At 40.0% G+C, this 17673-nt stretch overlaps 1 protein-coding gene across 2 annotated transcripts in view; it reads right to left on the reverse strand.

Moving 5' to 3' along the window:
• filip1b (filamin A interacting protein 1b) overlaps window positions 1-17673 on the reverse strand; it is a 42983-nt gene that overhangs the window by 15403 nt on the left and 9907 nt on the right. For both annotated transcript variants that reach the window (XM_084378075.1, XM_084378074.1), the window contains exons 2-4: window positions 7355-7629; window positions 3317-3490; window positions 2052-2230 (exon numbers count right to left, since the gene is read on the reverse strand). In XM_084378075.1, the coding sequence (XP_084234201.1) occupies window positions 2052-2230; window positions 3317-3490; window positions 7355-7621 (620 nt within the window). In that variant the 5' untranslated portion in view covers window positions 7622-7629. The remainder of the gene's footprint in view (window positions 1-2051; window positions 2231-3316; window positions 3491-7354; window positions 7630-17673) is intronic.

Genomic DNA, 17673 nt, shown 5'->3' on the forward strand with positions numbered 1-17673 from the left:
GTCCGTGACAGCTGTTTTGCAAACACAGCGTCTAATCGTGCAGCGGGATCTGAGCTGGGAGTGACATCACCCTGTGTGTGTTCAGGGTCGACTCATTCACTCGTGATATCACCTGCAGTGAATCTGCACGCTGACTGCAGCCGACAGGAATGTGTTATCAGAGCGAGCCGAGAGCCGAGAGCAGGGCTGGACCACAACAAAGACAGGAGGAGCTGGATGTGGACTCTCACCATCTCTACAGACTCTAAATTGACCCTAAAGATGAATCAAAATCTCTGAAACTGAATAATCTACAAGAACTGGACATTAAAAGTGTTTTAACATTAGCGACGAGACTTCTTGTGAAGTATTATCTGTCGGATATGCTTAAAATATCATAAATAAAAGTAACAAGGAAAAGGACTAAAAGGCTGGGAAAAGCTGGGCTTGTTAAACAGATACCAGACAGGTGTGGAGGGAAGATCAGGCGGGCGAAGAGCACAAGAACACAGGACGTTCCCCTCCTGTGTTCTTGTGCTCTTCAGAACACATACGCGTAATAAAAAATATATTGTTTCATAACTTTTAGGCCCAGATCCAGAATTTCTCCAGTCTTTCAGAGGCCCAGGTCCAGGTCCGAACTGTTACAGACTTTAAAACCACTGTGTGTAGAATTTGTACATTTCTGACTTTTGTGTTCACCAGTGGTAATATTTTTTTAGAAAAAGGCAGAGAAAATCTACATCCCTTCTTCATGACTACACACAATTGTGAATGTCTCATTTTTCTACAAACTAAAATAATTAAAATTCTCCTGCAGCTCAGAACCTGTAGGGTTTAGTTGAGTCCTGGTGGTGTATTGTGCTGTGCTGACTCGATGGTTTGATATGACACGATTCATCATCCAAAACCTTCATGCTCTGCGTCTTATCTGAGCGCTCGACCACACAAAAATAAACATGCATCGTCTAATGGTTTTCAAGGACAATAAACTTTACATCATACATTTTTGCAAACACATGAGGGTTTCTGAACAAACAAAGAATCTGAGCCTCACGTTCATCACATACAGTGGAAGATGGTACCGCTGTGTTTTCAAAACGGCAGTCTGCGTGTGATCTCAGCAGATCTGTACTAACTTGCTTCCACCAGGCTCAGATTGGCATCTTGCTTCCAGCTCTGCTGTAGATGCATCACACTGGTTTTGATGTTTATAAGTCTGTTTATCACGTTCTCTCTTTCACTTTTTTGGCTACTCCGGGGCTGAAACAACCTGTAAATGTGACTCATTATCACTTTATAACGTTGATATTGTTCGCAAACAGCTACTTATTTACACATAGACAACAAGTCGCTTTACAAGCAAATATGGAGCAACATTTCTCCTCCTCCTTTCTCCTTTTAGCTCTGTTTTTGGTCTCCACCAACTCCTAAGACGAACATCTTGCTCTTTAGCTGCTAAATGCTCCATTATTTTCGCCAGTGAGTCTCTCACTGTGTCTGTCTGCTACTGAGCAGGTGGTGTACAAGTTGTGGCTGTCAAACCAAAACTTTCAGCTAAAAAATGCTAAATTGCTCTGTGGATTTGAGGGGAACTGCAGATTCAGATGATAATCAATCATACTCACCACATCATGTAGTTTTATCCATTGTTGATATAAAAATAGATTATAGTTTTAACGTTTGTCTCCAAAGAAATATGTCAACGTTTAACTAATTTGTGTCTCAAATTACTTTTAGACTTTTTGATTGAAGTTAACTTTTCCTCCTGCACCTTTTAAAAAAGAAACTATATATTTGTAAGATGTTTTTAAAGATTTACTTTCTCTGTAGGAACCAATCAGCTATGACAAGACAGAAAATACTGAGTGATGGATTGTGGGATGTTGGTAAGCAGTCCCAGTTGGATAAAAAAGTTTGTAAATGAAGTTTTGATACGATAATTGAAAAGTTTCAGATGATGTCCTGTCCTAATCCTCAACATGATCAAACCCAGAATGAGACCCATGACTGGTAACAAAGTGAGCATGGAAACACACTCTAACACACACACACACAGATGGAGGCCTCACCTCTCCCTCTCCTGCTCCAGCAGGTTGGTGAAGTCGTCGCTCTTGTTCATGAAGTCGGTGTGTTTGCGTTTCTCGTTGTCCAGCTCCATGACAGTGCGGCGGTGACATTTCTCAGCCAGCAGCAGCTGCTCCAACATCCGTCTGTACGTCTCCTTCTGTTTGTCCTCCAGACGGTCCAACTGACGGGAAACACGTCAACACTCATTACTAACGACAACTCACACTCTGACACCACATCTGCCAGACCATTAGCCACGCTCATGGTGATGTTGTGTTTGTGGGGTAACAATGAAGCAGAGAGACTCTCTCCACACAATTATGAGCTTTATTCACACTGTCCACAGCCTGCAGACCTCACTGAGCATAGATAATCATATTTTCAAGAAGAAACCACAACAAAAGAGATGATTTGAGGCTCTGATTTCACTCCTCACTCACATAAACCGCTCTCTAAACTCTGAAATCACTTTGAACAAGTTTTTATTTATTTATTTATTTGATAACTTTTTTGATGTACAGTAAATGTTACCACTGAAGTATTTAAACACTTATCCTCATTTTGGTTATTGTTGAATTTAGCTACTTGCTGGATGCTCCTGTTTGGAAGAAGAAGAAGAAGAAGACAAATAAATAAATAAATAATAAATTAATCAATATAATAATATAAACAAAGAGGCATTAATTTACGTAAATGAATGCCTTGATTGCATTCATTTAAACGTATTTATTCATTTAAATATCAATGTATGTCTCATTCCACAAATTAAAGTATGCTTAAATTTATTTTATTTTGGCAATATTTAAATATTATTTAAGATTATTTTTATATTATTTTTTGTGCACTTACTGGCATATTAATGTATTTATTGAGACATCTGTTAGTCCTCGATACTTTACATTGTATGGTTAAAAACCCTTAGACTGGTATTTTTTAGATGGACTATTTTTCTCCCAGCGTTAAAACAGCATTTGTTACTTTAATTTGAAATACTTCTGCCTCTACTCCACTACATCTCAGAGGCAATTATTGTACTTTTCACTGCATTATATTTATCTGACAGCTTTAGTTACCAGTGACTTTTATGAATTTCAAGTATAAAACATGACCAAACAGTATATACATTGTTTAAATGAGCTCCAACTTGACCATAATGTATGAAATAAAGTTGAAGGGTAGACGATATTATTCTGTGTTTCATGACTCCCCAGTGAGTCTCAGTCAATAATCCCAGCTGACACCCTGCTGTATATTCTTCTCGTCTCACCTCGGCCATGGGTTTCTCGTACACGTCTTCAGTGCTTTTGTTGCTGACGGTGAACAGAGTGTCTCTCTGCAGGGCCTGCAGGGGTTTGGTGGGGACGGAAGAGCCGTAGTGAGCCTCCAGAGTCTCCGGTCTGGTTCTGTCCGTCTTTAGCAGGCTGATGATGTCTTCTCTGGCCTGAGGAGACACAATGGAGGGTTTGATGCTGTGTATACACTTTAACTGGGGAACATTAATGTCATGTTCTGAACAGTGTTGTGTGGAATATAGTTTAGTGTTGTTTGTTATCTTGTCGATGAGGATATTTTTTTATGGATGAATACAGTGAATAATTGAGCCTTTGATGAAACCACCTCAGCCACTGAAGTCTCTTTTACAAGCTAAAAAAAACATATGTATCATCATTCATGTATTACCAGAAATGAGTTTTGGCCTAGTTTCTGTCTTAAAAAGTAAAAGAGAAGAAAATAGACTTTTGATGATATTGAAGGTTGTTTGTCCACTGAAGTTATATGAATAATAAGAAGAACAATACTGTAAGCTCTCCAATAAATGTAAAAACTATTCTTTGATTTATCTGTTTGTTTTGGAAAAGCATGAACACAAATAGATAAAGATCATCAGCTGCCAGTGGCTTCAGTCCTCAAATATAAATATTTTAAAATCCATATCAAAGGTCACGAGAAGCACATTAGTGATTTACCTTCACAGTATTTTGAACTCCTTGGACATTCTGTTTAATGTGGACTTTGACTCTGTGAATATTTTCCCAGTGATGCTCAGACATCAGCTGACTGAATGAATGTGATGCTGTTCCCATGTGCATCCATCATATTAGCTCATCACCTCATCACTGACATCACATGACTGAATATGTCAGGCAGGTAAACACCAGCAGAGGGAGCTGTTTCACTCATTCTACTCTGACCTGTGTCTCCTCTCATACAAGGCTGTGACACACATTCCTGCACAGACGCAGAAAGCATCAGCAAACCTTTGTACATTCATACAAAGACACAAAATGCATCTCTGAGCTGTGAGAGGATCTGCTTCAAACTTACTGGAAGCCATTTTGGGGCTCCAATATCACATGTAGCTGAATGCCTTCACCAGAAAGTGTCCAATCGGTCCTCAGTACCTGGTCCCTAAATCTACATGCATCTGAGACAAAATACTTTTTCCATGCACAATCTATATAAATGTGATCTAATGCACAACACGGGTCAAAAAAGAAAAGGTGAGCCCAGATGCAGGAGATGGCAGGCAGGCAGAACTGAGGATAAACATTTATTCAAGATAAAGACAACAATTTGACAAGGACCGGACTAATAACTAGACTTGAATTCATCCTAAATTAACGAGGGATGAGGTGCAGGTGGAGAAACACAGGTGAGGAGAATAAGTGTCTCTCAATATTTTCTGATTTGCTGTCTGTGTCTCTCAGCTCCAAGCCCATTGGCTCCTAAGGTAAATATCACAAATATTATGTTTTTAATTTTTTTAAAAAAGGCTCTCTGTAGTTTTTCTCAAACAAACAGGAGGAGAAAGTGAATTTGTTGGGGACTATTTTCAGCAGCGGATTAATCCACATGTGGTGCTGCTGTGAGTATTTGTTGCAGCAGGACAATGAGTGTGGGATTGAGTCAAAATAAGTTGAATTCAATTGTTTTTATTTGTTTCCGGACAACAATGGAGCTCTACGTCTCTGAGAAGATACACTGTATCAGGCTGTGATACACACAGTACTTGTTAGTAGATAATTCACTGAGTTCACTGATACAGAGTCTGTAAAACTGATGTATCTGAAAGTCATCGGCTGAAATAAAGCAGAACAAAAGCATCCCTTCCTGTGTGAAATGTCCCTCCATGCTCAGTTTTTATCTGTCCCGTCGCTACTGGAAAATATTTCACACGCCCAAACAGATGGAAACAGAGGGTGAGGCAGCAGCATCCTGCCTCTCTGGAGAGGCCTTTATAAATGTGCCTCCATCAGAAAATCATTATCAGACTGGAACCCAGCAGCAGCCGGTGGGCTGTTTCCTCACCGGCAAAGGTTATTTTCAAAATCCATCACACACTCAACATCAGAAATGTAATTCTCTGCAAAGTCACGACAAACTCCTCTGTTTTTATAGTTTTATAAGCTGCAGGCGCTGACGACATCATCACGCTGCTTTAAGGTGAAAGAGGAAGATGATTACCTGGATTTTCTTCAGACGGCACAACAACAACATTTTCCTTCATCATCAGCTGGCACGGTAACCAAGCTGTTGGATGAAGTCCTTCATCATTTCCATCAAGAGCCCTCCCTGAAGCTGTTTATTGATTTATTGATCAGGTTCAGTGACTCAGCATTTCCCTCGCCAGCTTCTGATTATTCTCTCTTTAAGTTTTAGAAAATCGCTTCTGGCCATTGGAGAGTTAAGATTCCCAATCTACCCACTAAATTAAACTATTTTAAACTGCTCATTGATGAATTCCATCATTTGAGACGATGTTAACCAGCCAACAGTAGACCAGGTGTAGCACAGATGGCTCTGTTGGTATAAAACGTCAAAATCAGAGGAATTATTTCAGGTGACTACTGTCTGATGTTAGGTAATTAAAACAGGACGAGGACAACAAGACTCTGATGGACATTAATTGTGCTTAAATCATCAGAACAAAAGGTGAATGACTGGATTAGAGAATATTTGGTTCTTTGATAAAGAGGCTGTGGAGTCTGGAAGGTGTCATGGAGGAAGTAATGAGTGCACATGATATAATAATTTGTGCTCTTGGTTTAATGCTATAATACATTTTCGTCCTTTCTGGCAGCATATGCAGATGCAGCTACCAGTAGCTCCTCCAGATGATACTTCATTTTTGTATTTTTAGCTCTTATTTTTCCAGCTTTGTTGATGAAACACATACAGAAATACTGCCATCATCATTGGAGAAGAAAGCATGTGTTTTGGATTAAGAGTAGCGGACTTTGAGACAATCACGACCCACGGGGTCCTGACTGTTTGGACCTCCCCGGGAAGGAAGACAGTTGGAAAAAGAGCCATGCTAATCTAAATTGGTTTAAGGCTGCTCCTGGCTAATGTCCAGTCACAGGAAAAGGAAATGGATAAAATGGGACACGCAAAACATTGTGAAATCAGAGACTGTTGGGCCCATGGACACCTGTCTCCACCACAACATCTCGGATCGGCCTGTGTTCTGAGCCGACAGAGTGCAGAACTACAGCTGAACAAGGAGAGTCGGACTCTGTGTTTATAACATTGATGCTTGGTGCTCACTCACAGTCAAAGTTGATGGTCAGTGTTTCCCAGATGTATAAAGCTTAAATGTAAAGATGGTGACCACATTGTCATCACCATCATGTTGCTGCTGCTTACATTCACCCTGACGCAGATTCAAAAGATGACCTACGTGTTTATGTATTCATCTCTTTAAATAACTGTATATATGTTCTATGTTTTCGTAGCATGAAGGAGTTTACAAACTTTCATTTCGTTATGCGACCCTGTGTTGTGTAATGACGACTAAATCATTTGAACCTAGCATGATTACCTGATGCCTTTGAGGTTTCTCCACCAAAACCAGAATAAAACAACCCAGTCGCCAGAATAAATGTTGGAAACAAACATTTCAGCAAAACATGGATATGTTGCAACTTTATGTTTCTTTAGGGTATATTTTAAATTTTATGTTGTGACAACACTGTGTTTATGGTCTAGTTAGGATTAGACACAAAAAACACTTGGTTAAGTTTAGGAAAACATCATGTTTTGGTTTAAAATACCTGGTTCTGTCACCACAAACATGGCTGGAAAATGTATTGACAGCTCATTAAAAATATCCAGTTGTTTGGCTTGGTAGCCTTCTTTGGTTTGCAGAAATGTACAATGGCTACGTTTTATTTGGGTGACTAGGCTGGAGAAAAAGATCTGACTCTTTAGCCTCTAAATTCTTTACTTTGTTCACCAGCTAATCTCTAACTGTGTCTGAACATCAGCGTGGTCAATATTCCTGTAAAGTGACTCTGATTAGTACCTGAACTTCTCCCTCCATGACTCCCAGCAGTTGAAACAGGTCCTTCTTGGACAGATCGGGCAGCGCCGCCTTCCTGCTCTCTGCTGGTTTCTGAGGCTTCTTCACTGATCCGGACACCACCGTCCTCCCGTCTTTATCCTCTCGCTGGACCTTCATCTTCCTCTTTGTGAGCTCCGGTGTGTTCTCCTCCTCCTGCTTGATGAAGCCTTTCGTGGGCTGGATGTGTCCGTCATCTGGACCCTCCACGGTGCAGCTCCTGGATCGCATTTTTTAACCTGCATGTGGACACAAAATGGATGCCAAAGAATTAAACAGTGAAAGAAAAGAAAAGCACATTTTAGATTATTTTCCTCCTTTCCAGCCAGCCACTGGTTTTAGATTATTTCAGGAAACTCACTGGTGGAGAGTTTTGAACACTCCTGAGATGTGAGCCACATTTATAATGTAGGAAACAACCAAATTATTCATTATGCTTCCCACAACGTCCATATCTTCTTATCATTTTCTCCTATACGCTTGATTTTCCAATACTTTCTGGCAGCTCAGTCTCAAATTCCGACTGTTCCTAAAGCCTGCCACGAAGGTACAAGTGATGACAGCAGGACCTTGACAAGAAAACGAAGCTGCTGAAATGTTCAACATGATGGATTACCTATCTTACCTATCAAAGTTCTGCAAGATGTTTTTCATCAAATTATGCTGTACCAAGATATTCCTGGAAGGTAAATCTAAAGAAATAATAGCCTGATCTGGAACATGCGCTGTGGTTATGTAAAAGAGAAAAGTGCTTCGTAGGTAAAATGTACAAAAGCACCAGCATGATGCTTTAAAGGCCAAGGCTTCCCTTAAAGGCTGGGTTCACTAAATTTTCACATGCGAGTTCTCTATTTGTTTTGTTGTCTGTCCTCTTCTTACTGGTAGAAATGGGTTGTGCTGTTTGTGCACCAATCACAGTTTTAGCAGTAGTAAAGAGAATCAGACTCTTATGAGCTGGTGACTTGTTCGCTCATAAACCAGTCCAACAATCCTGATGAAGCAGATTCTTGGGTGTTAAACTCCAATTAAATATATATATATATTTTTAACTTTAAGCTCAGTCCAATATCAAAAAACATATGTATTTGTGATTAAAGTCCTATGCCCCCCTCCAAAGTCAAAAGGTAAGAGTGTGGAAGTCGGCGTGGGGGACAGATGTGTGGTGCGTTAGACTTTCCTGTAGGAGACTGCAGATTATGTCCTGTTACAGACCTGTAATTTACTTTTTATCAGCTGTAGGAACCACAGTCTTTCACAAACCACTGGTGGAAGAAGTATTCAGATCTTTTGCTTCAGTAAAAGTAGTAACTCCAGAGTGAAAAAACACTAACTTACAATTAAAAAGACCTTCATTCAAACCCTCACTTTGGTAGAAGTACGATAGTATCAGCATCAAAATGTACAAAAAAAACAAAATACCATTACCAGCTAGAAGTGGAGCTAATTTCTATAACTTTATATATTGCTGGGTAACTTAGCCTAATGTTCAATAATATATAGAATTTATTAGTTGATTTATATTTTGAAATAATCATCAAACTAATGCCGTAAAATAAATGTAGTGGAGTAAAAAGTACAATATTTGGCTCCAAAATAGACCAAATTTTAAGGGGTATTCTGTGATGATGTGCTTCCAGTCAGTGTGACGGTGAAAATGTACTCAGTACAAGTCAACACACTGACTGACACAAAGTCAGTCAGACAGTTGTCACTACTTCATACTTTAGCTTAATTGAATTTGTAGATGCCTTGGAACACAAACAAACGATGACGAAATCGACAGCTGGGCAGGCTGATATTGGATGGAGGTGTGTGTGTGTGTGTGTTGGGGGGGGGGGGGGGGGGGGTCCTGACAAAGGAACAGGTTATGGGCTATTGGATCTGAATGAGGCCAAGGTTCGCCGAGGCTGCAGGTCTGGATGAAAGCAGACCGTGACTCAGCCACAGAGAATCCTGGCAGTGAAGTGGTAGCAACCACGCTCCTGCTGCCTGTTATTAATAGTTGTTTCAGGGGAGATGCCAAAATCTGCCACGTGTCAAAATCACAGGACGGTCTTCTTTCTGATGGCTAGATCGGTGAACTGGAAGAGTCACTGGGAGAACTGGTGGGAAAAACTAAAGCAAAGACGAGTCTGGAGCAGCAGCTGGAGGTTTGGGCTTTGAGAGGGTCTGGACGAGGGTCTGGAGTCTGAGCTGCCCAGGAGCTGTTATATTACCTGATACACTCAGATTTATACAGAAGCTTATTACTGCCACGCCAAAAAAAGAAAAATGGATCACTATCACATTAACATGTTGAAAGGTTTATCATAAGTTGTTTTAACATTCTTATAAATACAAACTTATTAATAACAACGACCTATATAACAATATTATATTGTTAATATGATAACTTAATGTTATAACACAAAACATTTAACAATATAACAAGATATCCTTATATTTTAACAAGATATCAGACCCTAATTTACCAAAGGATCAGTAAAGTATCTATCTATCCTAAACATTTGAGGTTATAACATGAAACATTTTATGTTTTAGCTGCGTTATAGAATGAAGCATTACATGTGATGATATGATAACTTAATGTTATGATATAAAACATTTCACATTATGACAAGATATTATCTTATTATCTTATTATCTATAATAATGTGTTCATGTTATAACGGGAAACAATTTAATATGATAACTTAATATTATCACATAAAACATTTAACACAACAAGATAGCCTCACATTACATTACATTAAGTTATCAGGTTATAATATGAAAGATTTTACATTATAGCAATAATTAAGCAATATGTCATGTTACCATGTTAGAGTACATGATGATGTAATGATATAACACTAATTTAACATTACAAGTTAATATCTTGTTATAATGTAAAGATATCTAGTTAAAATGTTAAACAATTTATGTTATAACAATAAATTATCACGTTATAACATTTCATATGATAACTCTATGTTATAACATAATTGTTTAACATTTTAACAAGCAATCTTCACATAATAAGATATTATCTTGTTATGTTACATTATTGTTATGTCATCACATTATAACATAAAACATGAAGGAATGTGATAAGTTTGCATGACGTATAAATGTGAAAATATCTTGTTGTAAGGTTAAACCAACCTGTTATGACAAATAAACTAAATATCACGTTGTAATGTTACATTGATTTGTTTTTCAGGCGTGAAAACAATAGACTGCTGGAGACACACACAGCAGTGTAAGAGGAAGTATTCAGATCCTTTAGATCCATGTTTAATTCATGTTTTTTAGTCTGAGAGAGTTTTTTAAATGACATAATTAAGATTTAAGTGATCCTTTAACGGCCACCTTCCTTCTGCAGGACAAAAAGAGAGTAAACAGTAAGTATAGTCTGTAAATAGAGACGGTTTGTTTACAGGTTGTGTAGACGTTTTCTTCCAGGTTGCCAAGTGTTACATTAAAATGTTTTGCAGGTTTCATTTGAACCAAGTCTCCACATGCCAGCACGATGTCGTACTGAGTCCCAGGCACGCAAACTGATCTGTGTAAACAGTTTACCTTCACAGGAGAGGAACTCTGAGTCATTTCACACAGTGACCTTATCAGCGTTACGCCGTGATGAAGAAGAACAGTCAAGCACAGATCATAGATTCCACTTTGAGGGTTTGAACATCACTTATAGTCCAAACACCCGAAGAGCTACATGACGTCTTGGGAATGGAAATACTTGAGAAAACCAACAGTTCCTTTAATTTTTTGTTATCTCAAAGCACCACTAAACCAGCTTGGATTTAAGGCTGGTGTCAGGTTGCAGGGAAATGAAATGGTCAAATGGGATCAGCTGGCCAAACCACAGGAAATTAGAGATTGTTGTGGCCAAATCTTTAAAAACATCGGTCTCCACCACAACATCCCAGATCAAGCTGTTACACTCGATTGCTGTTCATTTTCAGATCAGACACGGCGCAGGACTCCAGCAGGACGAGGAGAGTTGGACTCTGTGTGTACGCCATTGATGCTTGATGCTCAAACACAGTCAAAGTTCATGGACAGTTTTTATCTAATGTCGAACTTTTAATGTGAAGATGTTGACTGTATTATCATCATCATCTTGTTGCTGCTGTTTTTGTTGAACCTTGTCCGTCTGTCTTTCTGTCTGTCTGTCTGACTGCTTGTGGACAGATGTTGTCAGCTGGTAGCTTCACAACTGTGCAGGATGCAGCCACAAAACTTAACACGTGTGTAGATGGGTGTGGTCTGACCCATGGGGACTGACTACTAATGTAAAAATGTAGTAATGGCTACTGAGTAGTCATGAGTCTGAACGGTCTCTTGTTAGTATCTGGACATGTTGTGCTTTTTATCTGCAGCTGCATAATGCCACGTTATATAATAATATTTTAGACAGTTGTTTAGGCAGTTGTGAGCCAGATCTGATCACCCAACATCAGTGTTTGACCTCACTAAAGCAAATCCCTGCAACCAGGCTCCAGTATCTTAAACCAGAGGAGTGGAGGTTCTTGTAGCAGCAGTTTAATGCCCATGGTTTTGGAATCACGAGTGTAATGCTCTCACGTCCAAGGACATGACCGACCCATGATTATAACGTAGTTCACTATCTAAGCTTTTGATAAAAGGGCTGTAAGCATGCACTGACCAACTGGACTGTTACATGTATTTTGAGGCTTTCAAAGATTTGTTTACATTATGATTTCTGGCGACAACTGCATCGTGCCGAAAAAGGCTTGAAAAAAAGAGGTTTCCATGCACACGTCAAACTTCTATGGAACAAATGTATGTAAACCAAAAATATAACCCACTAAATAAATTGTAGATTGCATCTTTCATCCTCCAAGGGTAAGGATATTTATGGAGACGTGATGAGGCTAAACTGGGCTCTCTGATTTACGCTTCGGCTCAGATAAAACCTCAGACAGCTGTGGCCTGTGGCCGACACACGAGACCTACAGTGGATAAGTGGTAGAGGCGGTATGTTGGCAGCAGGGTGTCTTACTGGTTAGAGTGGAGAGCTCATGCAGTAATGAGAAGGTCACAGGTTTGACCCCCGAATCAACAAGTGTCTCCGAAGCGGAACATTATTTCCGATGAAATGTCAGTCTGGAGGTGTGTTTTAAGAATTCAGCCCAACACACCATGGATGAATTGTCAATAAATTTTTTATAGACATGCGTTTCCGAACTTACATCACTAACAGGTCAAAATGTACTCGTTTAAGACTTTGCTTCGTATCAAAACACCCCCAAAAATGATTACCTATTGTTCCATGACTCAATTTGGATTAGCATACTAACTGTAAGCATGTTAACGCAGCATATTATTTCATATGGTCACATGTAGCGCTGTGTGTTGTTTAATGTTTGCTAACATTATAATAAACTAGCACATGCAAGTTTGTGTTATGCTAGTGTTAGCATGATTAACACATGCTAAATGAGTATGTTAGCATGCTTTAGCACTTTTGTCTTCAGAACACCTGCAAAGTTTCTCAGTTTACGCCAGCAGCAATTAGACCCACACTGGCCCAACGAGTGGTCCTTTCTGATCATGTTAAGGAAAGCTAGCATAGTTTAATGGTTAAATTATAACCTGAAGGAGTCTTATTGAACATTTTGGACACTAATGTCAATTGAAGTATAATCCGTGCAAACTAACAACAGAATAAACATGCTATGCTACGTCAGACAGCAGAGCTGTCTGAAATATCATAAGCAAATGTCATCATATTGATAGCTAAACTCAACAAATTGCTGGTTTCACAGCAGTTCTGCTTCTGTTGGGTCCAAGTGATGTTGCTGTACCAAGATGGCGGACGCCCTCGCCCACCCGCTCCTCAGATCGGGTAAGGAGAGAACTGTCAATCATCCATCATCTGTCCAAACATAAACACTGAAATGTATCGCTGTCCTTCGGCCCTGAGCTGGACACTACGCAGCAAACGCAGCTGTTTGTTTGGGGAAATTTTAAAGGGGGTATTTTTAGGGTCTCCCCACTTGTGTCCAGAGTCCAACAAGGGGAAACTCCAGGGCTATCACTTTATGATCCATCAGCAATCCCACGGATGCCTGAACCTCCATTTTACTTCACAGCTGCAGCTCTCACACTCCTCCACAACACGGCTCGTTGTAAACAAACGACCGCCGACTGTTTATCATGCTTGCTTAAAACCCCTCAACAGTTGTTAAGTAAACAGAGGTCATGTACGGTCAATCCCTGTGACAAAAACATCCACTGGATCAGGTTTCGTTGTGTTTGTTCCAGCTCATATTGTAATGATATTATGAGCCTATCGTGGGGTAAATATAGATCATTAGCATCTCTGGACTCTCTTCTTTGACGGCCTCCGACATCACGAGCCTCTAATTGCTGTCATTCCCTGTTCATTATCTCATGGTTAAAAGCAGAGATGGCATCTGCAAAATTAGCCGACATTTAGCTACAAGTGTATGTTAGCATTGGTGACAATTAGCTGGATTAAAGTCGGGCTATTTACATGATTAGACAGCATCCTCACCGCCCTGTCTCGATAGGAATTCACATTAAAGAAATGCTCACAAAGGTGGCACTGTAAAGGCAGCAGACTGCTTTGGCAAGGTTTTGCGTGTTAGCTTCGGCTTTTAAACGTGATGATTAATACGATGTCTAATACAAGATGACTTCAGTGCATCTGTGCAGAGCTCCCTGTCTTTGAAAGTTGGCAGCTGTCCAGAATCACCAGCTCAGCTTAGTTCTTGAAACTTTGTGCTTTTCATGTGCAGCATGATTTAGGCATGTAGACTCAAAAATGACTATAAAAGGGAACGATCAGCTTGGCGAGGAGGTTTAAAGAGGTCTGGGCTGTCGCTGTAACTCACCATAAGGGGGAAAGTAATGCAGTCAGTCATCTGTGCTGCAACAAGAGGGCTTTAGAGTCCACAGAGGCAGGAGGCTGTTAGCGGACGTAGGACAACTTCACAGCAGAGCCAAAACAAATATACTCCTGTCATTAATCTACTGCTTAATATTTCTGTCAAGTCTGATTAATGATTTGTTGGATCTGTTCGAAAGCTATGATACAGATTCAGTCATAGATGCCAGCTTTTCCTGATTGTCTCTAACCTCACGCTTCACCAGAGTCTTTTTTTCTCTACAGATCTGCAGGAGAATCCATTTTATATCTTTTATATCTTTTTGTACATCTCCTCAAATCGAATCGTGCCATCGTCATCAGCACTTGACCGATCGCACACATAAACTGCATAATAATGCATTTACAAAACTGCACCAAGATAATAAAGGATAAACAATCCCCAAATCAGATATTTTCTGTAAAACAGGATGAGAGAAGAACATTAGATTAACTGTAGCCTTCTGGGTTCATTTTAATTTGCCTTATTGCATTTTATGCATTTTAACAATATGACTTCCAGTATTTTAAGTACTTCCTAAGAGCTGCAGTCTGGAGACAGCAGGGCGGACGTAATTATCAAGCTTTTATGTCAGATTTAGATAGATAGAGATGCTAGTGACTTTCGGTGCATTATCTTTGATTTAGGGTCAGTTCATGAATCTTTTCAGGAGAATTATCTGTAAATAAAACACCTCAATATTATTTAAACTCTGTGTAAAATGCAGAGTGAAGCCCTGAGCAGCATATGTCTTGTTACAACAGCTACCCAAGCCCCAACAATCTCCACCAAGAAGGTAGCCAATAGAACTGGTTGTATGTTGCCTGAGAGGCAAAATCATGTGAGATTGTTTGGTATGTCTGTAACCTTTGAATGAAATAAATAGTATGTTAAATGCATATTGTTTCTGGTGAAATATTACAGTATGCAAGCACTGATTACCACACAGACATAAAAGTCCCACAAAAGGCCATATCCACACAGCGACCATTTTCCTCTGACATTTCACCACTTCCTGATTGGTCACCAATTAAAAAGACAACAGATAGTGAAAATCTGGAGGGACAATTGGAGCCGTAGTTCACAGTAAAACAACACATTTGTATCCATCCATTAGCTTCCGTTAGACAACAGCTAACATTAGCATTCAACCAGTTCCTTGCTAACATTATTGTCTGATAGCATTACACATTACGATGGGAAAGGCATGAATTCATTCTGAAATATCAACCCACATATTGGACACGGAGGACAATAGCTGCTGTGACGACAACAACGACATGACAGACAATCGCAGACAGGCAACTGTGGTGCATCATCAATAGCGCTTGCTAGGCATAATGTGTTTTTTAAATTAGTTAATCGCTGGCACAGGTAACTACGGTCTGGTGTCTCCACTGGCAAGGAAGCACTCAGGAAGTGACATAAATCATACATCTGGATTTTAGCGGTTGGACAACAAGAGGACACTGTTTAATAGAGGTATTTATGTGAATGAACCAAACTGGAAGGTCTCTAACAGTCTTTGACCTTTGACTTTTTCTCAGTCCAGTGTCAGAATTGCTCCAACCTTGGTCACCTTAAATGACTCTTCCCACCTAGCGACCACACACACACTCACCATAGAAACCACAAGTCACACCTCATCTTCTTTGATGTAATTCATTTCAGTGATTATAGTTATACAGTAGTACAGTATGGTATCTTACATACAATTTGACTTTGTTCACCATCCTGTACTTCTTTTATATCTTGTTTTATGGTCTCTTGTGACTTACGTAAAGCACTTTGAATTGCCTTGTTGTTGAAAGGTGCAACAGGAATAATAAAGCAACACCCCGCTGTGGCTGAACAGGGCAGCAGTTATCCAAACAGCTTCTCAAACTCAGTAAGAAGAGACAGATTTAATGGGAAACCTCCACCAGCAACCAGCCAGAGGTTTGTCTGCTCTGAGCTCGGCTGGCAGGGAGCCGCCGAATGTTTGGAGGTTCATTTCTATCCAACTGAGCTTGTAAAACAGCGTGAGTGGTGAGAGAAATCTGCGAGGTAACAGCTACTGCAGCCACAGGATGAGAAAGGTGCTTTTTGATGAAAATGGCCAACATTGTTAGTTGCAGCACGTTATGCTCTGTGTTTCTGAAGAGGAAAGCTGAGCGACTGCTGAGTGTTCGGGTTCACCAGCAGGTCAAACTATTACGCTTAAAGAGTGGCAGTCTTGAGCGGATTCACAACAGGGATGTTAGATTAAAGTGAATTTCTGGTTTTGGATCGGAGGGTTATTATCGTAATCCTGATGCTCCTCATGTTCCCTGCGCAGTGAAAGATCTGGCAACAAAAAAACTGTTAACAAGAGGTTGCATAAAAGAAACCAGTGGAGGTTTCTTGCATCAGCGAGTCGTTCTGGCTTTTATGAATCCACGGAAAACCACTCGACATTGCAGGCAGAAGCACGCTGTACAGTGCTTGACTAATATCAGTCTATCAAGCACCCGTGCCTGAAATAGTGGTACTTACAGTCGGGGCTTAAATGTCACTACAGACTCACATGACCATCTTTCGCACGTCATAGTGAAGTGTGAAATAGAACAATTATTATCAGCGCACGTGTCCAAACCACATCATTAAAGCCATTTCTATATCGAGATTCAAGGCAGAACATCTTGAATATTCCTGTTTAACAAGCCCGGAAGATTATTTTTGTTCCCCCGTTACAGTTCTCATGTGAGCTTCAACATTAACAGGTGGAGGTGGCTTTGTCCTCAGCTGCCCTCAGACAACCTTTTAAAAAATACTATTAAAGCTCAAACTTGAGACAAGTGGCTGTTTTTATTTGTATTTGCACTGTGTTTGTGTATTATTATTTTGCCACCGGGCATTTCAGTCGTTGTGAAATGAAAGACATTTTAAAATGTGACAGTTAAGGGCCTGTGCTGTTCCAACATTAGTAAGCGTCACACCACTGGGTATTTTTAAGGAGAACTCAGGACTTTGGTGAACAAAGCCATATATTTGTCATGGGAAGTTGGACCATCTCCAGCCATGTTTGTGTTGTTAAGGAGACCTTGGGACAGTTTTCGGTGACCAAAACCGGGTGTGTGTTAAGGAGACCTGGGGATATTTTCAGCCAAGTTTGTGGAGAGCAAAACCGGACATTTTTCCTGGGAAGTTGGGCCATCTCAAGCTTCGTTTATGGCACCAGAGCCAGGTATTTTAAGCCAAACCATAATGTTCTTCTAACCATTACCTAACCAGAGTGTAAGCACTGTCGTGGTTTGAGTTCATGGTTCTGTTATTTCCTGTCATGTTTTGCTTTTCACACAGAAAAAGGGCGGGAAACCACTCAAAGGGAGATGGGAGGGGAGGACCCTTTGTGTG

Source organism: Pagrus pagrus, assembly GCF_965226575.1.
Source record: "Pagrus pagrus genome assembly, chromosome: 16".
In the NCBI taxonomy this organism is placed as follows: domain Eukaryota; kingdom Metazoa; phylum Chordata; class Actinopteri; order Spariformes; family Sparidae; genus Pagrus; species Pagrus pagrus.